The sequence below is a fragment of the Brassica napus genome, chromosome A1, assembly GCF_020379485.1.
Source record: "Brassica napus cultivar Da-Ae chromosome A1, Da-Ae, whole genome shotgun sequence".
NCBI classification, from domain to species: domain Eukaryota; kingdom Viridiplantae; phylum Streptophyta; class Magnoliopsida; order Brassicales; family Brassicaceae; genus Brassica; species Brassica napus.
Window position 1 is genome coordinate 23,169,245 of NC_063434.1, and position 26,860 is coordinate 23,196,104.

Below are 26,860 nucleotides of genomic sequence, written 5' to 3' on the forward strand. Positions count from 1 at the left end.
ATTGGCCCATCACTAATCGATAATGCATCTACTGTTCATTTAGAAAACATGCAGGTACTTGTATATATAGAGGTCCAAGACTCACTTCTACAAAACAAACCATTAAACAAAATTTCCAAGCAATAACAAGAACAATATACATAATAAAAGAATATCACAACTATAGTATTGATTACCAAAAAAAAAAAGAATATTACTATACAAATGGATGTGGTAGCAAGACTAGCGTCACAAAGTGCAGTGGTGATATTTAGCAAGAGTACGTGCTGCATGTCTCATGCAATTAAACGGTTGTTTTATGAGCAAGGAGTAAGCCCTGCGATTGTCGAGATCGATCAGGAAATGTACGGTAAAGATATCGAATGGTCTTTGGCCCGGTTAGGATGCAGCCCTCCAGTTCCCGCAGTGTTTGTCGGAGGGAAATTCGTTGGTACGGCTAATACCGTCATGACTCTTCATCTTGATGGGTCATTGAAAAGGTTGCTCAAGGAAGCTGGTGCCTTGTGGCTTTAGTAGTTTAGTTCATCTCATGTGTTTTTGAGAATATATATATATATATATATATATCTTTACTTTGACCTTTTAAAGCTTCTTCACTTTATGCACGGTTAATTAAAGCATATGTGAAGAACTGCTTTGTATTTGGCTGTTATGTCTTTGTGGAAGTTGATTTAATGATTAACTATGACCCACTTTGGATAGAATCTTTGTTTAATTTCCACTCTTTACAAATTGAAGGGTAATTATAACAAGCAAAAACTGTAGTTACGCTTAAATGGTAATTTTTATTTTAAACCTTTTCTTTCCTTAAATTGGTATTATGATAAGAAAAATATATAATGTACCAATGAATCTACGAGAAATAGATGAGGGTAATATTTCCAAATTTAATAAAATAAAAAGTAAAAAACTATACAACTCCTTGATACTTTTTAGTGGAGAACAAAACAAAAACTGAAACAGGGTGGGAAAGGGAATGTATATTGGGTAAATTGGCAAGTATAACCATGAAAAGAATTAATTAGGCAACTGACATTAACAACTAAATGGCTAGGATACGCAATATTTATTATGTATTAATTGCAATTATACCTCTCTGTATAAGATATGTAGTGGTTTGGTTTTTCTGTATTTTCTTTTTATTTTGTTGTGAAGGGTTTCCCCCCCTAATCTTGTTTATCTTCTTGTTTCTTTAAGAACAATTATTTAAAAATTTATAAAATATATAGATTTTTTTTTCAATTTATGATGTGTTTTGAAAATTTTAAAACAAATATATATTTTATAACATTTGATATATCATGCTAGAGTAAGAAAATTGAATTATAAATGATATACTATATCGTAAATTCATACATATAATATAGTCTAATTTATACTTCAAATGATACCCCATATTTAAATATATAGATTAAATAATTTGATATGAATTGATTTGTCTAGAGTTTTAACTCAATCAAAACTCTAGATTTTCTTTCATATTTTCTATATTTTCGTTTTATTCTCTCCTCGAACAATCAATACGTAAATGGTTATAATATATTGTAGATACTATATATTATTATATTTTAATGACACAGTATAGTTTGTTACAATATTTTTTTTATTTACAATATCATCCTCACCTTTCTTTCTCGGCTTCCTCCATGGAGAATTTTAATATGTTTTGATCATTATTGTATTTTGTGGGTTGTGTGTTTTTCTTTTGTTTGGATTTCTTAGTGCAGTTGATAATATATTGATGATTATATTATGCTATTTTATTTTGTGAACATAGTATATAGTATGTTATACTATATAGTCATTTTCCTTTTCTTTTTATCTTTCACCACTTTTTTCTTATTTTCATTCCTTTATATTCTCCTCATTCTTCTTATCCTTTTTTCCTCTCCTCTTCGTCATCCTTCCGTTACTCTCTCCCTTTTTTTGGGTTTGGTTTAACGTACTAGGACAGTTGATAATGGAGAATTGTAATATGTTTAGGTCCTTATTGTGTTCTATGGATTGGATGTTTTTGTTTGGGTTAACTAGCGCAGTTAGTAAGATAATTATGTTTACTAATTTGCTATTTGTATAAATGGATTATTTCTATACTATTTTTATGTTTTATATTATAGTTATTATTTTCTGGTGTCAACTCTCCAATTGCTCGAGTCTTCTTTTATGTGGTGAGCAAAGTTTGTGCCGCTGAGTAAAGAAAATTTTCTAAAACAAAATGTTGACGAAATTATAACAAAAATAAATGAGTATATTATTCTATACTACATATCGAAAAAATATAGTATAGTAAAATTTATATATCGCATTTTCCAAACTTTTACGCACGGAAAAGCAGAAAATGATATGTTTTCATACCAAATTGTCACATCAAACCTTCTACTTTATTACATGGTTATTTATCTAATATTTTTCTCAATATAGTTATCCTACCAATTCACTCATGTATATTTGTAGAATTATAAGTGGGGAAATGGCAGTAAGAATATTTTCTCTTTCTTTCATTAATCATTGATGAACCTATTTGTTATCATTTTAAAATTTGCTCATGCACATGGCTATCCCATGATCGATACATTTACCAATTCAGTGAAACCGCATACTATAGTTTTTCACTTTTTTGTATGATGTCTAGTACATAATAAGATGCATTATCGCCACAAATTGGATGATTATACTATATGAGTCAGCAATAAAATAAGTTTTAATATAAAATTTACCACATATTATAGAATGTAAGTCAGCAATATAAATAATTTTAGTGTTAAAAATTTTAAAAGCAAAACTGAGAGCGCGAGCGCGCGCGCACACATATATATATATATATATATATATATATATATATATATATATATATATATATATGGTATAAATAAATTCATAACATTGTATAATCATCCATTTGTAACAAGTATGAGTAAGAAAAAAAATAAATCAGTCAAATACAATTATGTCGTAGGGATATTTTGTAATTTTACTTGTTGTATCAGTAAATCGTATCTATTTTGACAGTACATTTGGTATTTTACGTCGCAATAAATCGTATCAATTGTATTTTGTATCGTTTACATTAGAAGCACCCATTTCCTATCTTCTGACCAATGTCATTTCCCATGCCCAGTCTCCTCGCTTCCGGTTTAACTTTTTTCAAACCTCTTCCGACCATTTTCTGTTGCTTCTTATTCTATTTGTTTCATAATAAGTGTCATTCTAATATTATTATTTTTGTTACACAAAAAGTGTTACTTTAGAATTTAATTGCAAATTATACTTATTTTCAGCTGAAAATCAATTGCAAACTGCATAAAATTTTATAAATAATTTTATTTACCTAATATATTATTGGTCAAAGATGTGTAATTAATAACAATTAGGTGGTTCTCCACGATTTCGCGGGTATAAATATTTTATCAAAATTTTATATTATGTTTACAATTTTCTAATTTTGAATAATAATCATAACTATTAAAAATAACCTTTTTATTTTAAATAGTTTGAAAATCAAATTTTTTGGAATAGTATAATCTTAGAAGATTATTGAGATATATTGTTAATTCTATAAATTTTATTATAAGTATCCAAAAAGTTTTTTTATGACATATTTTTTGATTAATAAAAAAACAGATATTAATGAACAAAAACTTATTTTATAACATTTTCTATTTTCACATTATTTTGTCTACCACTTTTATTTAGAAGTAAAATAGTTACAAATAATTAATTAACAGTTATAGTAATTCGTAAAACACATGTATTTCAGCAAACATATAAAAAATTAAGTACGTAAAAATATAAAAAAACAAAGAATACAACCAATAATATAACAAACAAGTTTTATTATTCTTCACTGCTGTTTTTATATGTATCCTTTCTTTTTGTCATATCACAAAATAAGCATGTCAATTTTATTATAATCAAAACTATATCAATAGAATCTTAACTCTAGTCATGCATTAATATATTGTTCTCGTTTTTTTAAATTTATATTATAATAAACTTTTTATTTGATTAATATTATTTTAAAGAATTTACCATATAATTTTATTATAATCAAGGCTATAAGAATTATATTAATAGAGTATATTAACTTTAGTCTCGTATTAATATAATGTTCCAATTTTTCAATTTTATGTTATAATAAATATTTTCATTTTTAATATTATTTTAAAAGACTTGATATATATATTTTTGTTTTTAAATATACAAATACTTTAATCATTTCTGAAAGTAATAACTCAACTATACCATCAACATTTGTCACTGAAAAATGAGTGAATATTTTTAAAATTGTATATTTGACTCTTTTGCATTCATTACATTTTAGAATATATATATATATATCTACTGAGTATAACAAATATTATTAGGTTTACGTTAATTAGTTTTCTTGTAATCTATAATTTATTGTATCCACTATTAATGTAAATATGTTAAAATCCTTTATATAATTATTTCTATCATACCACATGTATTTATTTAAATTTCTATAATGTAATCTATGATATTTAATTGTTTCTATAAAAAAATTATGTTAATTCTTCTATCTTAAAATGTTTAATTGTTTGTATGGTAATATACATTAAATTAGGAAGTTATAGGATTAGTTTCATTTCTTAAAACTTTAATTAAATAAATAAAAATTCAAATACCAACAACCAATCAAATTAAGAGAATTAATTCTAAAATTTACCTATGAATGACACCTAAGCACAAGTCCCTTAAGTGACTTCTCAATTAATATAAAAAGTTTTGGTATTGTATAATCTTAGAAGATTACTTAGAAGAAAAGTTTTGACACCCACAGCATGTTCTATTTCATAAAATAGTATAGAAGTACTATTACCCTTCCAATTCATCCATGACAAACCTGAAGAACAAAATGAAAATGAATACATACATTGGTTTACAAGTTGGAAGAAAATGGCAGCATATGAAATATGCTACTAGTATATGCATTATTTTATGCTTAAGTTAAATGTTTAGTTGTGTCAATTCTAAATAGCCTATGCGAGTAAAGAAGTAACATGTGCAATTAAAATTAAACCATCTGATATAATATATATATTTTATAGATATGGAATGGAACATATGGTCTGATGGAACAGAAAGCGAATAGTATATTAGTTCTGATATGATTCTTCAGAAATAGCAGAGGAATGGAATGACACATAAACAGTCTCTAAAACTAAATTTTTCCATTTCAAATAGCACAGGTTCCATAAGATATTATATTTCACACAGAACTAAACTTGTTTTATCACAAAATGGACTTTTATATCCAAAATCTCTATTCCCCCCCCCCATCGCAGTAAGAAAATTTCAACCCTAAATCTATTTGTTTACGTCTGTTTACCTCAACTTACCAGATTGGACATGCAACAGAAATGATGAGTTAGATTTATCAACTTAGAATATAGTAGGGCCGAATCTATTCCAAATAGGAGAGCTAACATAGAAATAATAGAATCTATGGCACAACACAGAGAACTTACAATATTGTGCAACAGAACTTATCGTAATCGCCGATATGAAGGAGATCTGAGAAGAATCAACTTGGTGAAATTAAAGATAAAGGGTCTGTTATTAACCGCCGCTACAACTTTAATGCCGTCCGATGTCGGAGGATGGTACAAGTGGAGAAAGTACACGATTGGAATGGGAGTACGAAGGAGATGACAAAAGCAAACGGAGGCGATGCTGTGGAGCAAATCGGTGCTGACTTCGAGAAAGTTACCAAGGGATGTAAAAAGAGAAAGATGTGAAGTCGAGTAGGCCACGATTTATTTTTTGTGCGATTAATAATTAATATTATAAATTTTCTTTCGAACAGGTTGCCCCGGTTGAGAGAATGGGTATTACAATATTAATATGTATATATAACAGCGTGTATAGATCTGTTAGGTAAACTTTCTAGTATGTGAATTAGACTTCTTTTTTTATTTTTTAATGGTTATATTGCCCAATTTCCCATAATAAAATCTGAAAAGTAACAAATTTTTATTTAAAATTTTTTATTTTGCATATGATGCAAGAAAACACCTAGTTGTAATGTAAAATTATTGCTGAGCTATTATTAACTAATAGTAATAAAAATTAGTTTGTCTATTTTGTTCTTTGACATATAATGGAGCCTTTTGTCGTTTGGTAAAACAACTTACATAATAATAGAGCCTATTGTCTTTATTTGTCTCGTTTCTTCTGAATTTTTCTTCCAAATTGCTCGAATAAATCTTTGAGCATGCTAATTCAAATCCCGTGAAGAAAACGATTATTTAGATAACTACTTACGAAGATTCTTTTATTTTTCTCAACACTAGGAAGATTATTTTTTGAATATATATGCTTAATGATACAAACTAAAGAAAATTGCATTGTATGCACAAATATAATGAACAAAACAATGGATCGGATGTTATTTTTCTTATTCTTTTGTTCCTTCTCGACGTACATATATAAACACATAAACTCACCCAACTCCACCCACACACAATATAATATAATACATGTTGTATGTACATTGGGGAGTTCAATCATGACATCAACACCCTTAGGTGGGGAACATTCCTATTATTAGACACACAAAAGTTCCAAACCTAAATTTTATAAGAATAAAAGAAATAAGTGGTAACTAGTTAATGGATCGTGAAAGGGTTGTGAAAGTAATACTAGTTAATTCAGAATCTTGGCAAAATCAAGGGACTTCTTTCCTTGGAGCTTGTTGGAGATATAGTGATAACTGTAGTCACCATGATTGTAACTTCTATACTTGCATGGGTTGGTTTCATCATCAACCAACTCACCCATTGGTTCTATTTCAACCTCATAGTTTGGTGCATAGAATGTCACTATTGTAAGCCTCTCCCTTTCCCTGTTTGTCACTGCCCTATGCTCCACACTCTTGTACTTCCCATTAGTTAGCACCTATACGCACATAATCAGAATTATATATAATTAATAAGTTTGGTGATCAATAAATTAACTCTGATCGAAATCGATGTAAAATAATACCTCAACTGTATCACCAATGTTGATGACAAGTGCATTGGGAAGAGGTAGGACAGGGACCCAAGTATTGTCCTTGAGGATCTGAAGCCCAACACAACTGTCCTTGCTCTGTTGAAGAACTGTTAGAGCACTTCCATCAGAATGTGGACTAAGTCCCAAGACAAGATCAGGGCTTGAACATGGTGGGTAATAGTTCATCCTCACTGCTTGCACTGCTTCCCCAAACATTTCCTCAAATGTCTCTTTCTTTAGACCCAAGCTTATTGCTATGTACGTCAACAACCTCTTGCACAATTTGCTTATTTCTTTTGAGTAACCTTTAAGGCTTTCACTAAAGGAAAAGAAAAGTAATTAGTTAGTCAAATATATTTTATAAAAACAAGTGAATTAAATGTCTTTGAAAAAATAATTAAATAATTGAAAATATAATTTACGAAGATTGTCATGTAATTTTGTATTATCTCATGATCCACTAGAAGTTTTTTAAATTCGAATCATGATTTAGAACATGTATACTATGTATGTGACATTAATTTTCTAGTAAAAACTATTTGCATTTGCGCGCCATATGGTCACTAAATAATAAATCTATAGAATATGATGATCATGAAACTGAAAAGGGTACTTACTTCAGAATATGAAATAATTGCGTTAAGGGAAAATAGGGGTTTTAGTTGAGAACCTGAACCGAGCCGGCTTAGAAGGCCAAAGTTTGGGGTTACGAATAGAAGGAGGATGAACACCAAGAGCAAACATGTTGCACCAATCAAGCTTCTGATCTTCGGAGAAAATGAAAGCTTGACCGTATCCTTGTACGGTCCCTGGCTCCATTGGATACTTCTGCTTTTCCTCCAATGGCATCTCGAAGAACTCCTTAGCCACTTTCTCTATATCATCCACCACATCCACTTCAAGCCCGTGATTTATAACCTATACGTTGTAGTAGGAAAGCATTATGAGATTCTTATATCACTACAAGAAAACAAAGAGATTCTGATGGCCAAAATCGTCGGAAGTTCGTCGGAAAAGGCCTATTCCGACGCATTTCTGACGAAGGCGTTCGTCGGTATCATTTCGTCGGAAAAAAAGAATTCGTCGGAATTTCGTCAGAATTTCCGACGACTTTCTGACGAATACCGAGAAATAACATTCTGACGAACTTCCGACAATATTCCGATGCGGACACACGAGACTAGAGTTCATCGGAAAAACTATATACCGACGGAGACGGATCCTCCGAAGATTCCGACGAACTAAGTTCTCGGTAAATACCGACGGAGTCTGATTCGTCGGTAAATACCGACGGAATATGACTCGTCGGTAAATACCGACGGATTACGATTCGTCGGTAAATTCCGACGACTCACCATTCGTCGGTATGTTCCGACGAATCATAGTCCGTCGGTATTTACCGACGAGTCATACTCCGTCGGTATTTACCGAGAACTTAGTTCGTCGGAAAATGTCAATTTTAATAATACGAATTAATTTTGCATTTTTATATATATTTTTTATATGAAAAATTAATTAATAAATAAATAAAATCTGAAATTTAAAACTAATAATATTATAGAATTTAAATTCATACAAACCGAAATAGAAAAAAAACATTCAGAAAATTTAAAATTCATGCAAAACGAAAGAAAAAAACATTCAGACAGTTTTAAAAAGCTGAAAAAAACTAAGAACTCGAAGACATCAAACGATCTAGCTTCTGCATTATCTCGGCGTTGAACTTCTTCTGGGATGCCAGCTCAGCAAGGATAGTGGCATTCTCCGAACGGATAGTGGCATTCTCCGAAAGGATAGTGGTGTTCTGCTCCTCCAATGCCCCAATCCGTTCATCTTTGTCATGTAGCTCCTCGAGAATCATGGGATCGGCATACGGAGCTTGCGAAGAAGACGCCGGATACGAAGAAGCACGGCGGGCCAACCCAACTAAACGGCCTCCTTTCCTTTTAGGAACCGCCTACAAAAATATTTAAAGTTAGTAAATATAGACAAATTAGTAATCGACATTATAAAAAAATATATTAATAAAAAAAATTACCTTTTCAACCATCTCATTTATTTGCAATAGGGACAAGTTGGTTGAAGCTCCCGTAGAATCGCCGTCATCAGAGAGAGGCTGAGATTGAGTTGCTATTTCAGCTTCCACCAAATCAACGACACCTTTGATCACGGGATCCTGAATTTGACCTGTCTTCTTGTTAGTGTGAGCCACCTTAATGAGTTGGAGACGATCAACGGGATTACCGTCATTTTCTTCGATCTAAAAAACCGCCATTATTAGCCAAGGAATATATAAAATATTTATTTAAAAAATATAAAGATAAATAATTAAAAAAAACTTACAAGTTCATCTTCCTTAGTAGACATAGAGCAAGCGCCGAGGTTGTGCACATACATACCTTTCCCGCCACGATCGCTCTTCCGGTTCTTGGAGTTCCTAGAAGACGTCTCTGCAGTTTCTTCCTTCTCCCAATGAGCTATCAACTGCTCCCACACCGTCCCGTTGATGAACCGTGGCCTCTTGTTCTTCTGCCAAACTGTCTTCCACGCGTTTATCTGCTTCGTATAAGAGTCCATGGCTTTTTCGTTGAATTTCTTACGGACTGTTTCCGTGAGATCGGAGTGCCAGTTGAACTCTTGCTACAAAACAAACATAATTTAATAAGTAAATATATTTTAAAAAATGTAAATACTTTAAAAAAATGAAGAGTTTACCGCAAACTGACGAAACCACAACTCTCGTTCTTCGAAAGGAATCACACTCCACTTTGAATATCCAAAACGAAGCATGGAGTACATCATCTGGTTGATGCTCCTGCTAATGCCATTTTTCGACTTGGTGAACCTTTAAAAAAAATACAAGTTAGTTAACAAGTTAATTAATGGAAAAAAACATAATACTACAAATTAAAAAAAATACTAACCAAGTGCTATGTCCTCGTCGTGGGTTGGGATGGAGAACCGGGAGATGCTCTCGACCTGGTTGTTGAACCAATAGATCAACTGGCATGACCCCCGGATCCTGTTGAGCAGCAGCGGGAGGGGCAGCGGGAGCTGGAGCGGGAATATATGCGGGAACCGAGTTTTGTTCGTGAGACGATCCCGATGCACGGGAACTGCTCACCGAACTACGTCGAAGACGGGCTGCGGGGCGGGGTACATCCTCGGACCTAAAAAAAAATTAATTTATCAAAAATCTTTTCAAACCATTTCTATTTTTAATGTTTTCATTTATATATTTACAAAAGGTTTTATAAACGTTTAAAAAAAACAACTAAATTTTTTATTATACATGATTTATATATATATTGTATACAAAATTATAAATTTTTATAATTACAGAAAAATGTTGTTAAATATTTTTAAAATTTTTAAAAAACGTTTTATTATACATAGTTTATTACTGGAAATTTGTAAAAAATTATTAAAATTTTAAAATTTTTTATTATACATGATTTATATATATATATATGTATACAAAATTATAAATTTTTATAATTATAGAAAAATGTTGTTAAATATTTTTAAAATTTTTAAAAAACGTTTTATTATACATAGTTTATTACTGGAAATTTGTAAAAAATTATTAAAATTTTAAAATTTTTTATTATACATGATTTATATATATATATGTATACAAAATTATAAATTTTTATAATTATAGAAAAATGTTGTTAAATATTTTTAAAATTTTTTAAAAACGTTTTATTATACATAGTTTATTATTGGAAACTTGAAAAACGTTTTTAAAAATCAAAAAACGTTTTAAAAACAGGAAAACGTTTTGAATTTTAACAAAAACACAAAATAATTCCAAAAAAAAAACTTAAACAACAATCCAAACAACAATCCTAACTTATATATCCTAAACTATCCATTCAATCCTAAAATTTTCAATCAAACAACCTAAAATCCGAGATCTAACTTCCAAAACCCTAAAAAATTGGGATAAAACAAGGTTGGGATGATTCTTACATGATTTGGGGTTTGGGGAAGATGATTGGGGGCCGGAATGGGGGCCGCCGGTGATGGGGGCTCGAGAACGGCCGGAATCGCCGTGAAAGGGAGAGAAATCGCGGAGAGAATTGAGAGAGAGCCGGAGGCGGAAATAACGAAGAAGGAAGAAGATGAGTAATTATATTTAACAATTCCGACGGATACGGGTTCGTCAGTATTCCGTCGGTATCATTAAATATATATCAATTGGCGGTCCGCGAAAATTTCACGCGGTTTGGTTTTCCCGGGTAAATTACAATTCCGACGGAATTAAGTTCGTCAGTATATTCCGACGGAATACTGACGACTCATTCCGACGGAATACTGACGACTTTAGTGTTTAAGGGTTGGTTACAAGTTTCTAAAAGCAAAATCCAAATCTTTGATAATATATATAGTATTTTCATAAAGATTTAACAGTAGAAATGTTTTGATAACACGAATTTATACAACAACATTTTTTGTAGTGTAAGATTAGATGAATGTGATTGTATAAGTATATGAGTGTTAAGATGAGATGTTATGAAAACATGTGATATGCATACATAAATATTTTTATGAATTGTTATATTTGAACGGTTGCGATCTAATACTATACTAAACACTTATTATGTATTATTTTCATAGTTTTGGTAGACTCTGGTTGCAATGGTTCATCATCATCAGAAGTTCCATCCACTCGTCCTCTTGGGTTGATTTGCGTTACAGTGACCCATGGATCATCTCTGTACGTCACCCGAGGGTAACTGATGTAACATACCTATACATATCAATTATACAAATATTAGTAAAATATATAGCATTAATTAATTGTATTGGAAAAAAATTATGAATAGATTGACATACCTGATCAGCTTGCGAACCAAGAATGAAGGGATCATAGTATTGAAGTTTCCGCCGCGAATGAACTGATGTAACACCAAACGCATCAATCTTCACTCCTCTATCTGGGGTGGTGTCATACCAATCACAATAGAATACTACACAACGCAATCCAACCATTCCAGGAAATTGGATTTCCAATATTTCTTTTATGTTGCCGTAGTAGACATCGTCACCGGAAGAAGATGAAACACCAGCATCATATGTTGTCTTAGAATGACCTTTCCTTGTGAATGCATATCCTCGCGTACAAAATTTTGGATATGATTTGACCACATAGTTTGGTCCCTGCACAAATTCGCGTATCCAATCATCGAACACAAAACCTCTGGCCAAACCATCATTCACCTACAAATTAAAAACATATATGAGTGAAAAGTTAATTAGTTTATATTAAATTTAAACTACTCATTTGCATAGGGTAATATGATATATGACTCACATAACTACGAAGCCACACAGCAAATCCGTTATCTCTAAGTTGTTGAAGCTCATCTTCTGTTGCATGCCTGTGAGTCATACGCAACTCCGCCATATATACACTATATACAAAAATATTATCAATATGAAATAAATTTATTGAATATTAATCTAACAATGTAAATGAAAAAATATTTTTACCTCTCATATTGTAGAACATCTTCACAGTTGGTGAGCAAATATGTTTGCAAATGAGCGTGCTCAGTGTCCGTAAGTCTGCGCTTCGTGAATTTTCCGCTAAGTCGTCCTATTTCCTTGAACATGCTTGGGACAGTAACATGATATGTTGCTCTCTCCCCTCTGTCATCATGCCGAGCAGGTCTTCGGTGTTTTGTATGCACTTCTGGTGGAAAATAATTTTCAGCAAAGATTGCAGTTTCTTCATTGATCACCTGTGCCACTATAGATCCTTCCACCCTGCTTTGATTTTTGACCATCTTCTTCAGATGATGCATATAACGCTCAAAAATATACATCCATCTGTACTGCACAGGACCACCAAGTTCCAATTCTCTTGCGAGATGAATAGCAAGATGTTCCATTACATCAAAGAATGATGGAGGAAATATCTTCTCAAGGTTGCACATGCTGACTGGTGCGTTTGTCTTCAAATTATTAATACCCTCTTCAGTCACTACTCTGCTGCATAAGTCGCGGAAGAAAACACTTATCCCTGCAATTGCTTCATGAACATTACGTGGCAATAATGCTGAAAAAGCAAACGGGAGGAGGCGCTGCATAATTACATGACAATCATGACTCTTCAAGCCACTAAACTTTCCTTCGCTTCTATCAACGCAGTTCCCCAAATTTGATGCATATCCGTCAGGAAATTTCACTTTATCTGTAATCCAATCAAAGAACTCTTCTTTTCTAGCACCATCCAGCCGATAAATGGGAAAAGGGGCCGTACCGTTCTCATCAACGTGAAGTTCAGAACGATCACAGATATCGACTAAATCCAACCTTGACTTCAAATTATCCTTCGTTTTACCTTGGATGTTAAGGACTGTGTTCATCAGATTGTCGAAGAAGTTCTTCTCAATATGCATGACATCTAAATTATGCCGCAATAGATGAGTCTTCCAATATGGCAGATCCCAGAAAATACTCTTTTTGTGCCAGTTATGTAGCTCTCCAACCGCACTGACTCGAATGTTTTCATGTCCACCTACATCTGGCGTCCTTTCTGCATCAAAATCCCTAAACTGCTTCAACAAATTTTCCCCACTAACTTCCTCAGGTGGACCATCAAACACCTGCTTGTTCTTCGTAAACGAAGTCTTACTCCTGCGGTATGGATGATCAGGTGGAAGAAATCGTCTGTGACAGTCAAACCAACACGTTTTCCTTCCGTTCTTTAGTTGGAAAGCATCGGTGTCATCTTGACAATATGGACATGATAGCCTCCCATGTGTTGTCCATCCAGATAACATACCATATGCTGGAAAGTCACTTATTGTCCACATAAGTACTGCCCGCATCTGAAAGTTTTCTTTGCACGAAACATCGTATGTCTCAAAACCATGCGCCCATAGTTGTTGCAACTCATATATCAGTGGTTGAAGAAACACATCTAGTGATCTTTTAGGATGATCTGGACCGGGGACGAGAATTGAGAGAAACAAAAACTCTCGTCGCATGCACAAGCTCGGCGGTAAGTTGTACGGGGTCACGATAACTGGCCATAGAGAATACTGTCTTCCATGCTTTCCAAACGGGCTGAAACCATCAGTAGATAATCCAAGATAAACATTTCTTCTCTCTTCCGCAAATTCTGGATATGTTGACTGGAAATGTTTCCAAGCCTTCGCATCTGAAGGATGTCTAATCTCACCATTTGTGGAATGCTCTGCATGCCATCTCATTGCTTTTGCTGTGCGCTCACACTGATACAACCTCTTCAATCTTTCCGTCAAAGGCAAATACCACATTCTTTTGAACGGGATCGGAACTCTTCCCCTCGTCTCCTGATAACGAGGTTTCCCACAAAATTTGCATACATTTCGTGTCTCATCCGCTCTCCAGTAGATCATGCAGTTGTCAATACATACATCTATCACTTCGTACGGTAGTTGAAGACCGGCTACAAGTTTCTGAACCTCGTAGTATGAACCCGGTGCAAGGTTATCCTCAGGTAGAATACCTTTGACAAAATCAGTAATCGCATCCATGCATTCTTCAGCCAAATTATAGTCTGTCTTAATACCCATTAATCTAGTTGCAGATGATAAGACTGAATGACCATCTCTACAATTTTGATACAAAGGTTGTTTTCCTGCATCTAACATATCAAAAAATCTCCTAGATTCGGGATTTGGTTCTTCCCCTCTATAATGATCATGTACCATCTGCTCAGTACCTACACCATAATCTATATCCGTTCTAGGTTCTTCTAACCTAATATCAGGCTGAAGTTCACTAACAGGCTGAGGTTCGCTAGTACTACCATATTCATAACCAGTTTCCCCATGAAGGTACCAAACTTTATAATTACGTGAAAACCCTTTCATATACAAATGAGTCCAAACATCAAATTCTTTTATAACCTTATTATTATTGCAAGTAGAGCAGGGACATCTTAACATACCACTTTTTGCATCCGGTTGCTGTTGAACAAGCCTCATGAATTCTCCAATTCCTTGAACGTATTCTTCCGTAAGCAAATTAGTGTTGGGATCCAAATGAGGTTTATCCATCCACGAACGATAATAAGCTCCTGAAGACATGATTTTCACGGAATTGTTATGACTAAAGAGAAAGAAGAGAGAATGAGGTGTGAATGAGATGAATGAGGAGGGGTTGCATTTATAGGAAATTGCTTACGGATATCCGACGACTTTCCGACGGAATACCGACAGATATTAAGCATTCCGTCGGAATTCCGTCAGTATTTTCCAATCTCGAACGGCTATAAAACGGTCATATTTATTTGTCGGCAACGGTCACTTGGTTCGTCGGAAATTCGTCGGAAAATACCGACGGAATACCGACGACCGTAACGGTTATATCTTTTCATCGGCATATCGTCGGAAATTTGACGGAATATTCCGACGACTTTTCGACGACTACAACGGTTATATTGTTTATCGGAATATCGTCGAAAAGTCGTCGGAATATTCCGACGACCCATGTTTTCTCGGAAATTCGTCGGAATTAGCCGACGGAATTCCGACGACTTCAGATTTTTTGTTTTCGTCGGAAATCGGTCAGAATTCCGTCCAAAGTGTCCGACGGCTGTGTCGTCCGTCGGAATCTCCGTCGGAATTCGGCGTGTTTTCTTGTAGTGTATAGCTTTAAACATAAGTCCAGTCAAATGCAATAAAATTCGTATTTATATATGATCAAATTCAAACATGTTAGTTGTCCACGGTTTTGCCTAAGAAACCGAAATATCTAAATAAAATAAGAATTGCGAAATTAGATATTTGGATATCTGAAAAAATCGAAATAAAATATCATAAATTACCTGAAAAAATCCCCAGTCTTCACAAGCTTGTGAGAGCTTAAGAATCTCAAATACAAAATCATCATTAGTGTGAGGTTTAGAGAGTTTAGAGAGATCAATAACAGGAATAGGTTGGTGAAGGTGAGTCTTAAGCGACACTAAGCCTCCTCTTTCATTGGCGTCTCTTATGAATCTCTCTGGAACTTTGTTTGGTTTTGATTTTATTAGTTCTTGAACATCCTCTATTTTACCAACTCTAATCGAAGAAATAGGTAGAGGAGCCATATTGAAGCAAACAAACCGAGAAAGAGATTTCAGATTTGGATTTTTTCTGCTTTTTTGGAACTTAGCTAATACAAGTGGGAGATATATTTGCTGTGTGAGAGTCGTGAGAGTCTTTCTTTTCTTTTTATCAAATAAGAGAGTCTATCTATACTTATAGAAGAAATACTTGGAGCTCAGTGGTGTTTATTATTGTTTGCATGTTGTGGGTATAATTGAGTGCTGCAGGTTTTGTGGAGAGTGGGGTCCATTTTGTGCACTTTCGAATTTTTCCTTTGGTAAAATAATCGTAAGCGTATACGTATGGCATAAGTTCAAATTAAATTAATTAAATTAGAAAAAAGTTCAAATTAAATATCTTCAAATAAATACTGTTTTTTACAAAATTCTTTGTAGGTACAGTTTGTTGACCATAAGTAGTTACAAAAAAAATCCTAAAAATGACTCTCAAATTACCCATTTTGTGCAACATCAGCCTCCATCTATTAAAAATGCTATTATTATTACCACGTGTTTTCTACTAAAACCGTAAAATCGAATTTCTTATCAAAACATTCATTTTCCTACCAAAACAGAAAAATCACAATTTCTTGTCAAAATCGTAAAAGCGCAATTTCTCGTCAAACCGAAATCGCATTTTTCCATCAAAATCATAAAATTATGCTTTCTCACCAAAACTGAAAAATCAAAATTATCTGTCAAAACCGAAAATCACATTTTCCGACAAAACCGCTAAATCGTGTTTTCTTGACAAAACTGTAAAATCGCATTTCCCGCCAAAAACATAAAATCATAATTTTTTGTCAAACTAGAAAATCATGTTTTCTCGCCAAAACAATAAAATAGTGTTTTCCTATCAAAACCGTAAAATTGTATTTTCCGTCAAAACTAGAAAATCGCAATATCTCATCTGAAATTTTGTTTTCCCACTAAAACCATAAAATCTTGTTTTCCGGCCAAAATCGCAATTGCGTTTTCTCGTCAAAATCGCAAAATTGTATTATTTTATTTTTTGCCAAAATCACAAATTGAGTGTTTTTTCTCAAAATCGTAAAATTAAATTTCCGTCAAATCTGCAAAATCATGTTTTCTGCAAAAATGCAGTATTTATTTAGATGTATTTATTTGAGTGTTATAATTAATTTATTATTAAGAATGCAAATCAATTATTTTTATTCTGTTTAACTACTGATATTCAAATGTTATTATACAGTAAAAAAACGAACAACTTATCTGCTAGAGTATTGCATCTGGATATACTAACTATAAAAACAAATATCTAGATGCAATATCCAAGATGTTATATTAAGATGCTGCATCAAATACAAAAACGAAAATGGTACATTGTCGCAGATGCATAACGATTTTGGCTGAATTACATTGTTTATAATTAATTAAATGTCGTTTGTACTTTAACGACGGTGTATTAAGGGTTTAGCAAGTTTCAGCTTCTTTTTTGGCGTTAGTATATGTGCCATTTTGTATTGTTTAAATGTTTTCCATATGCTGACAAAAAAAAAAGAAAAAATGTTTTCCGTATTTGTCTGCATTTATGTTCCGAGTGGCATTTCTTAGCTGATATGTGCTATAGCTGTGGGAGAAGAAAAACAATCAGGACCGGCTTACGAAGGCACAAACGGTGCGACCGTCTCGGATCTAAGTCTGTGTCTTTCCATATATTAATAATAGTTAAGCAGTTTAATTTTTTTTTATAAATTTATATTTTTATTAAAAAAATATAAATATAATAAATAAAATTGAAAAGGATCCACAAATATTTGATATGTATATAGTTTTATTTTCATTAAAAATATATATAATATTAGTGATTAAATTTTAAAATATTTTAAATATTATCTAAATATAAATCGTAGAGAGTAAAAATACTTTGTTTGCCTTAGAACCATAACAATGTTAAGCCGGCCCTTTGAACAATGGTTACCATTTTTCACATATCCTATATATAATCTAGTATACCTTCAAAAATTCCAAAATTAAAGTCAATCTCTTATATATTATTTATTTTTATCATCGACTTAAGTAAACTCTATGAAGATTCTACAAACCAATCTTTTATATATTATTTAAGAAGCATACAACATTTGAAATATCCATGTGTCATCACCACAATGATTCTTAGAATCTTTAGAAAAATAGATTGGTTCAATATATAACAAATTGTTTAATAAAATAACTATAAATTAATTATTAATTTTTTTCATTCTTTCCTTCTAAAAATTACAAATTACCTAATACGGCTAAATTATATATGACAATCAATTATTTTAAATAATAAAGATTTGATAAAAATTAGTGTATCCTCTATCATTTTTGTTTAATTTTAAATTATTAAACTAAACTAAACAACTACATTAATCATATAATAAAATTTTAGATTTTCCGTATATGTAACATTTAAATTTTTTAAAACGATTATAAATTACTATAACTTATAAAAATCTCACATTAAAATTTTTTTGATGTATGGTTTAAAATATATGTCATGAGAAAGTACAAATGATTAAAAAAATTATATAAGTAGGAAGTCTCAGTTAATAAATATTAAGATTAAAATTATATATAATAACATTCTTTAAATTAAAAAATATACCATATAATAATAAATAAATATTTTAATTTTAAAATTTACTTTGAACAATTATATTTTGATAAAAGTTTTGAACAAATACTGGCAAATTAATATTTAAATTTTGAACTTTGCATAAATTAATTAAGAATAATTAAATTACTATAACTATTAAACATCCCACGATGAAAATTTTCTTATCAGTGATTTAAAGTTTTTATTATAAAAAAAAATACAAATGATCAAAAATCATATGAATAGAAAGTATCATTTAATAGATATCAATATTAAAATATACTATATACATATGTTAATATCATTTAAATTTAATTATATACTATACAAATAGAAAAATGATTGGTTGGACTAATTAATTTATTTATGTGTTCGCACCAATTTAATTATATACGTAATAATTACTTTATTTATTAATAATAGCAATCTCAATTAATGTCAAAGGGTTGTGTTGTTTCATTCTAAAAGGTTGTGTTGTTTCATTCAAATGTTGTGTTGTTTCATTCTAAAAGGTGCATTAATAATTGACAAAAAATTATTAAAATGTCAAAGGATGTGTCTTTCTATGTTGATATATGTTTTTTTATCATGCAATGATTTAAATATTTTTTTGAAAATGTGTAACAATTTGTTTTATGATTCTTAGAATCTGTTTAAAAAAAAATCTAAAATAAATGTTTAAAGATGTATCTTTTGATCATAAAACTTGAATTAGTTTAAAAGAAGTTTTTAAAGACATATTTTTAGATATTTTAATAAATTCTTAAAAATAAATATAAATTTCAAGATGAAAAGACACATATTTTAGATAATTTTTTAGAATAAAACATTGCAACTGTTAATGACAAACCATTACAATATTTGGTGGCTGACTATTATAACCTTAGGTGATGAATCATTGTAACTTTTAATGTTAACCACTGCAATCTTTAATTGTCAACGTTACAACCTTTAGCTTTTTATATAAAGAATTGTGAACAATGATAAATCCCAATCAAAATAATAATTAAAAAAATATCACTACAATCACAAATATATTAGAAAAAATGATTATTGTTATGCTGGAAACCCAGTAAACTTTAAATAACACAGGGGTGCAAGTATTCTAAATAGCTTTTTTCACGAGTCATTGTTTCAAGGAGATTGCCATTGATGCACACCACACATCGACCAAGTCAATTTCAGATTTTAATCATTTAACCAGGAAAAACCAGATGTACAATTATTTTTTTGATGCGTAAGTCGGAATTTCAGACAATCTGATGACCGGAAACAATAATGATAAAAAATTTGGTGCGCCGTGAGCGAATTCTACTCTCCTCTTACAATGTTTCCTTTTATATTTTACCATTCGAGTTATAAAAAAAACTGACTACAACACGTAATGGCGCTAATGTGGAAAATCTCTGAATTAGGTGTAAGTTGTGTTCCATGTTCAACTTTGATTTGCGTTTGCAGTCTGATATCTTGCATGTTTACATGTTTTTAGCCTTCATATCTTGTACATTTTGATCATATAGATTAGGAATTAAGCATCTTTAGAGTCTATGTTGCATGCATTGTCCTTATTAGATGTTGGAGAGTGCTATGGAGTGATTGGAGATGTTTGGAAGCATTGTGATTCAAAAAAGAAGTAGAAAAGGATCATTGGGCGAGTAGAGGAGCTGGAGCGACCTACTGGAGCGAGGTCATGCACCCGCTCTGGATGAGTGAAGTGTAGAGCGACCCACGGGAGCGAGGTATGACACTCGCTCTGTACTGGAGCGACCTCTTGCACCGGGATAGTGCACCCGCTCCGAGCTCAACATGTCGTCGACAACTTTCCAGATGTGGAGCGACCTGGTGCAGCGAGGTCATGACCCCGCGCGCAATTTGAAGAAGTGGAGGTGATCTTTGGAGCGACCTACGGGAGCGAGGTCATGCACCCGCTCCGAGCATTCTTTATCTTAGTCGAATTTTAATGTTTTAAAAGGGCTTTTTAGACTTTTTAATGGGAACCATTAGGTTTACCAAAGACATATAAATACTCTTGTAATCCTAAAGTTAGGATCTTATCTTATTTTCTATCTAATCACAAAGAACTTTGAGTGTGATTTCTTAGATTATATTGATCACTAATCATGATTAACACCAAATCATCATTGATTCTTGGGTCTATCATGACAATTAGTGAGTAGTCATCTTTGGATTCATGGGTTAGGGAGATTAAGGGTGATTAAGCTAAATCTAAGGTGTTTAGGTATAGATCAATCTTGTTCCTTGCTAGTAGAGTGCTTTTAATGCAATTTTAGAGTTGACCTCTCTAAAGTTGAGCTCTAGGCATTTCATACCCGGAAGGTGTTTGATGAAATGCCTGAACCAACTCTCCTAAGCTTTTAACATTCTTTACCAAAGGGATTTGTTGTTAAAGGTGTTAAGATGGCTAGTAGACTTGAGATTAATGATTACTTAGATAACATTCAACCAAAGGAATTTGATGCTTGAGTTATCTAGGTAAATGAGCATTCATCTAGGGATAGAGTTTGTTTAGGATTGTGTCTAGGTCTAAGGTAGATATAAATTGGTTGAAAGTTGACACCTTTAGGTTGAATCTTGATCACCCAAGATCAATTCCCATAACCCATGAGTTCTCCCATCTTATAAGAAAGAAAGCTTTGTCCTTTATTGCATTTTAGGTAGAAATCTAGTTTAAAATCACCTCAAGAACTGGTAGCACTTAGATTAAGCAAGGTCTTGCATTCTCTTTGCATCATAATCACTTAGAACTGGTTTGACATCCTTTATACTACAACATTTGATTAGGAGCCTTGAAACTCCTATCATCAAATTGGCGCCGTTGCCAAATTCTAAGTTGATTGTGACATTGGGATTTAGTCATTTGCTTGAGACTCAGTCAATTTTTATTTAATTGTGTTATTGCTTCTCTTTGTCCTTCTCCCTTTGCATTTCAGGTGTATGAACACAAGGAGCAGAGGTCCAACAAACCTAGTTCCAAGAGTTGAAGACATTAGAGCACTTGAGAGGGAGATAGCAAGACAAAGAAGAGAAGTAGAGCAACAGGCTCACTTGCAAAGGTTGGGGCTTGATATGGAGAATCTGCCTCAAGATGGTGAAGCCCAAGGAGGCAATGGTCCAAGAGTTGATCCTTTTAGACCACAGCGCCAGCCACAACACCCACAGCGCCAAGCTCGTGCCATTGGAGCCTATGATCAACCTCACATTCATGGTCATAGGTTGGGAATCAGAGCACCAGCTGTGGAGAACAACAACTTTGAGATCAAGTCAGGGCTGCTCAACACTATAGAGAACAACAAGTATCATGGTCTTGCTGCTGAAGATCCTTTTGATCACTTGTACAAGTTTGATAAGTATTGTGGCTTGTCCAAGATAAATGGTGTTTCTGAAGATGCTTTCAAGCTGAAGCTATTCCCTTTCTCTTTGGGAGACAAGGCACACCAATGGGAGAAGACTCTTCCAAGTGACACTGTCACTACTTGGGATGAGTGCAAGAGAGCTTTTCTTGACAAGTTCTTCTCTACTTCAAGGACAGCTAAGATCAGGAACGAAATCTCTGGGTTTCAACAGAAAGGTCTAGAGAGCTTCAGTGAAGCATGGGAGAGGTTCAAGGGCTATTGGTCTCAATGCCCTCATCATGGTTTCAGCAAAGAGAGTTTGCTTAGCACCTTCTATAGAGGAGCTCTACCACAATGCAGAAACAGACTTGATACTGCCAGCAATGGTTTCTTCTTGGGAAGAACTGAGGAAGAAGCAGAGGAACTGGTAGAGAACATGGCCAAGAGTGACTCAATCTACAGTGAGGAGCATGATAGGATCAACAGAAGTGATGATCAGCAGACAAAGAAAGAGCTGAAGTCTCTTCAAGCCAAGTTGGATCTACTTCTTGCAGAAAAGGCTAAGCAGGAGAAGATGAACTTTGTTGGTGACCAGAAACAAGAGGCACCTCCAGTGATCAATGATGTTGATGGTTTAGAAGGCCAAGAGGAGCTGTGCTTCATCAATGCTAATGGCACATGGTACAAGAAAGAGCCCAACTTTCAGTACCAAAACAACTACCAGCAAAGACCACTTTACAACAATCAGCAAGGAGGTTACAAAGCCAACCAGTCTCCTCAGACTCAAGGAAGCTCTTCTCAAGCTCAAGCTCCAGATTCAAGTGTGGATTCTATGTTCAAACAACTCTTGGAATTTCAGGCCAGAAATGAGAAGACCATGATTTATGAGTTCAAGAACATCCATGCAAAGATTGATGGGAACTATTCTGACCTCAACAACAAGTACATGCAACTTGCCTCTCATCTCAAGGCTTTGGAGAGTCAAGTTGCTTCTATGCCTTCATCCTCCAAGCAGCAAATGGGATCTCTACCAGGAAAACCAGAAAAGAACCTTAAGGAGTCTTGCAATGTTGTCTTCTCTACTACTTCTCCAGAGATTGAGCTGAGTGATCATGAGAAAGAAGAGGAGGATGAGATTGAACGGCTGGTATTTGGAACTGTGTTTGGGGAAGTTGAGAGATTTGTTGTAGCCACAGCTTAAGCACAGATCGTGATGGACGCTGCCATCAAGGTTGAAGCAACGAATCTGCAAAGAGCTGAGCACAAGGCTGAAAAACAAGTTGAGAAGAGAGCTGACAACAAGCTAAAAAAGGTTAAGCTAGAAGAAACAACTAAGGTTGAGCTTTCACCCTATGATCAACTCCCTTTCTCCCAAAGAGTTCTCACCAAAGCTCAAAGGAAGGTGCTCTCCAAGTTCAGGAAAGATCTTACTGATGTTGGCGTCAGGCTTCCAGAAATCTCGGGTATGCGTGAAGCTCATGTCCAGATGATGCTCATCAACGACATTCTAGACCACCAAGCTGAAGTGGCTGAGCTTTTGGACATCTCCATTATGAAGATTGATCCACCAATCCCTCCAAAGTTTCTCCCTAAAATTGAGTCTCAAGGAATGTTCACCTTGCCTTGCAACCTTGGTAAGTTCACTTTTGATGATGCTCTTGTTGATTCTGGTGCAAGTGTGAATGTGATATCAATGGAGATGATGAAGAGTCTAGGGATTGAGAGCATGGAGCCAAACACATCTTCTCTACATTTTGGAGATTCCTCTTCTACAACTCCTATTGGTCTCATCAAGGATTTCCCTTTGAAGATTGGAGAATGCACCATTCCTATAGATCTCACTGTTCTGAAGATGGCAACTGAGAAGAGAGTCCCATTGATCCTTGGCACTCCATTCCTTACAACAGTGGGAGCGTGCATAGACTTTGCCAACAAGAAGGTCACACTCTTAAATGTGAACAAAGCTGTCTCTTATCCACTACAATCCCCAAAGATGAATGCTGAGTATTGTGGAACAATCACTTGTGGAGCATCCTCCATTGAGAAGACCAAGGCTGAAGGGGTTGGTCTTAAGAAAGAAGGTCTTGCTAGAGAGTCCTCTAAAGAGTTGTGTGATAAGCACTTGGAAAGTGCTAAAAAGAAAGAGGTGAGTAGAGCCACAAAGCCTGTTCATGACAACAAGAAGATTGTGAAAGAACCTCATCTTCCACCTCTTGATAAGACTCCTCACACACTCACTCTCCACCCAATGAAGCTTAAGGATGGGGCTATTGAGTATAAGATCAAATGCAAGGGAAAGTCTACACCATTCTCAAGTGCAAAGGCCATCATCACTCCACAACTCCAAGATGATCCAATCAAGCTTCAAGAGCTTCTCTCTCAAGTCCTCACCATCACTCTTGAAGGAGGGAAAGATCCTCCTCTTCACTAGCCAATTGGAAGGAAAGTCAAGCTAGAGACTTAAAACAAGCTCACTTGGGAGGAAGTCCCATGGTATCCTTTGTATATATCTTTATATATCTTTTTCTTGCTTTAGTGTGTTTGAATAAGCTTAGGGACAAGTTTGGGGGAATTCTCAAAAATTCCCAAAGGTCATATCAAAAATTCCAAGGTGACAGCAAGTCCTCCCTCCTCATTTCCCTTCTCTTATGACAGCCAACTTCAAGTAAGTGCATTCCACCCTTGTAAATTTTTAGTTTTCATGTTTATCTCTTTCCCTTAGATCTCTTCTTTGAGCTTATTCTCACACAAGAGACTGTGTGAAGTAAGTTTGGGGGAGAGTCTACTATCTCACATTGTGTTTTGTTTTGACTACTAGTCATTAAGTCTCATGCATTGCATTGTAAATAATTATTTGCATAGAAAACCCACAAAAATTAAAAACATTTCGAAAATCACAAAAATAAGCATTTAGTTGCATCATTTGCATCTTTAGGATTGAGTCTAGAAGCATTTAGATTGCATTCATGCATTGGAGAAACCTTGTAAAGAACACATGTCTAGAACTCAATTTGACATCCTAGCTAAACATATCAAGTAGCTTAAGCATCTTTTGAAAAAGCTTGGAAGCTTCGAGCCTTGAAAACTCTTCTTGAAACTTGTTTGCTTGCTTGATGTTGGCATTGTTCTTAAGATCAGCTCCAATCTAAACTTGGCTTGAACGAACTTAATCTCTCTTGCATATGGGCACTTGCATACTTAATCATGGATCTCATACACATTTGGGTTATCTTATTCCTTTATATACCAATCTTTGTTAACCCAAATGGCACTCCATACCCTACAACCCTAACCATTCTTTGAGACCAAACATTGAATTGCATGAGTGAGGCCTCTTTTGATAGCTTGTCATGTGCAAAATCTTGAGAGTATTGGAGGCGACATAGGTTTATTCTCATCTCTTGCTAGCATAATGAGCTAGCATTTAGGGACGGTGAGAGGGGTTTGTGTAACCTAAATTTCAATATCTTGGGTTTGAGGAGTGAGAAAGATGAGAGAGATGAATAAAAGAGTGTTAATAGAAAAGAAAACTCTAGGGACAAAAGAAAAAAAAAAAAAAAAAGGGAAAGTATGAAGCTTTAGATTATGTACGAAAGAACCTTCCCCCTTATAGAAAAAAAAAAGAAAAAGAATCAAAGAGAAAGTGTGGAAGGAAATGAGAAAGAGTTAGAGCTAAGTGCTGTAAAGAAAATGAATTAAAGTCCCTAGTTAGTTGAGTCAAAAGAAGAAGAGAGTTGTTCATTGGGTGAGTGATGAGAGTGTGTTTTATCTTGGTTTGAGATGATGATAAAAGGGTAGAACTGGTAATCACTTAGGAAAAGGGTAGCATGATGAGAATTAATCTATGTATGCATGAGTTGCTTCTAATCTTAGATAAATTTTGCATAATGATCAAGTTCCTTGTTCTTGAGTGATAACCACTTTGGAATAATAACATTTAAATCCTTCTTTTCATTCATATTAGACCATTGCTTACCTAGCCAAATGATTGAGATCATGTGCCCATTTGTGAGAATTCACTTTGTGTGTGTGTGTGAATCAATGTGAGAGCTGGTTGAAGGAACTTGTCAGTTGATGAGTATTGCAACTTGAGTAGAGGCATAAGAGTATGGATAGGCCTAGAGAAGCTAGAGTATAATAAGGGAGTTGCTCATGCTATTTGCTATGTTTTCTTTGGGATGTCATATTGAAGGCTAGAAAGTGTTTCTTTTGGTTATAATCTCCCAATTTAAAATATCTCCTTCTTGTGTTTTGAAAAGTTTACTTGAGGACAAGTAAAGGACAAGTTTGGGGGAGTTGATATCTTGCATGTTTACATGTTTTTAGCCTTCATATCTTGTACATTTTGATCATATAGATTAGGAATTAAGCATCTTTAGAGTCTATGTTGCATGCATTGTCCTTATTAGATGTTGGAGAGTGCTATGGAGTGATTGGAGATGTTTGGGAGCATTGTGATTCAAAAAAGAAGTAGAAAAGGATCATTGGGCGAGTAGAGGAGCTGGAGCGACCTACTGGAGCGAGGTCATGCACCCGCTCTGGATGAGTGAAGTGTAGAGCGACCCACGGGAGCGAGGTATGACACTCGCTCTGTACTGGAGCGACCTCTTGCACCGGGGTAGTGCACCCGCTCCGAGCTCAACATGTCGTCGACAACTTTCCAGATGTGGAGCGACCTGGTGCAGCGAGGTCATGACCCCGCGCGCAATTTTGAAGAAGTGGAGGTGATCTTTGGAGCGACCTACGGGAGCGAGGTCATGCACCCGCTCCGAGCATTCTTTATCTTAGTCGAATTTTAATGTT

The 26,860-nt window shown here is 34.0% G+C and overlaps 2 protein-coding genes and 1 non-coding gene across 3 annotated transcripts; 1 reads left to right on the forward strand and 2 right to left on the reverse strand.

Annotated features, from left to right (window-relative positions):
* LOC106379225 (monothiol glutaredoxin-S10-like) lies at positions 1 to 704 on the forward strand. Its single transcript, XM_013819233.3, has one exon. It carries the CDS (start codon positions 205 to 207, stop codon positions 511 to 513), a length of 309 nt encoding a protein of 102 aa, XP_013674687.1. The 5' UTR covers positions 1 to 204; the 3' UTR covers positions 514 to 704.
* Positions 705 to 6,398: 5,694 nt separating this feature from the next.
* LOC106376926 (protein SRG1-like) lies at positions 6,399 to 16,242 on the reverse strand. Its single transcript, XM_048737450.1, has 4 exons — positions 15,842 to 16,242; positions 7,685 to 7,932; positions 7,006 to 7,333; positions 6,399 to 6,918 (listed from the first exon to the last, which is right to left on the reverse strand). Exons 1-4 carry the CDS (start codon positions 16,103 to 16,105, stop codon positions 6,667 to 6,669), a joined length of 1,092 nt encoding a protein of 363 aa, XP_048593407.1. The 5' UTR covers positions 16,106 to 16,242; the 3' UTR covers positions 6,399 to 6,666.
* A 6,014-nt stretch (positions 16,243 to 22,256) lies between these two features.
* On the reverse strand, positions 22,257 to 22,363 carry LOC125579440. The gene has a single exon (XR_007317470.1). It is a non-coding gene; the product is annotated as a small nucleolar RNA R71 (small nucleolar RNA).
* Positions 22,364 to 26,860: the final 4,497 nt, after the last annotated feature.

Coding starts and splice junctions, on each gene's coding strand:
- LOC106379225 (XM_013819233.3), top strand. CDS start 205: ATGGATGTGGTAGCAAGACTAGCGTCACAAAGTGCAGTGGTGATATTT.
- LOC106376926 (XM_048737450.1), bottom strand. CDS start 16,105: ATGGCTCCTCTACCTATTTCTTCGATTAGAGTTGGTAAAATAGAGGAT. Junction 7,334..7,684: donor TCTAAGCCGGCTCGGTTCAG/GTTCTCAACTAA, acceptor CTTTTCCTTTAG/TGAAAGCCTTAAAGGTTACT. Junction 6,919..7,005: donor ACATTGGTGATACAGTTGAG/GTATTATTTTAC, acceptor ATGTGCGTATAG/GTGCTAACTAATGGGAAGTA.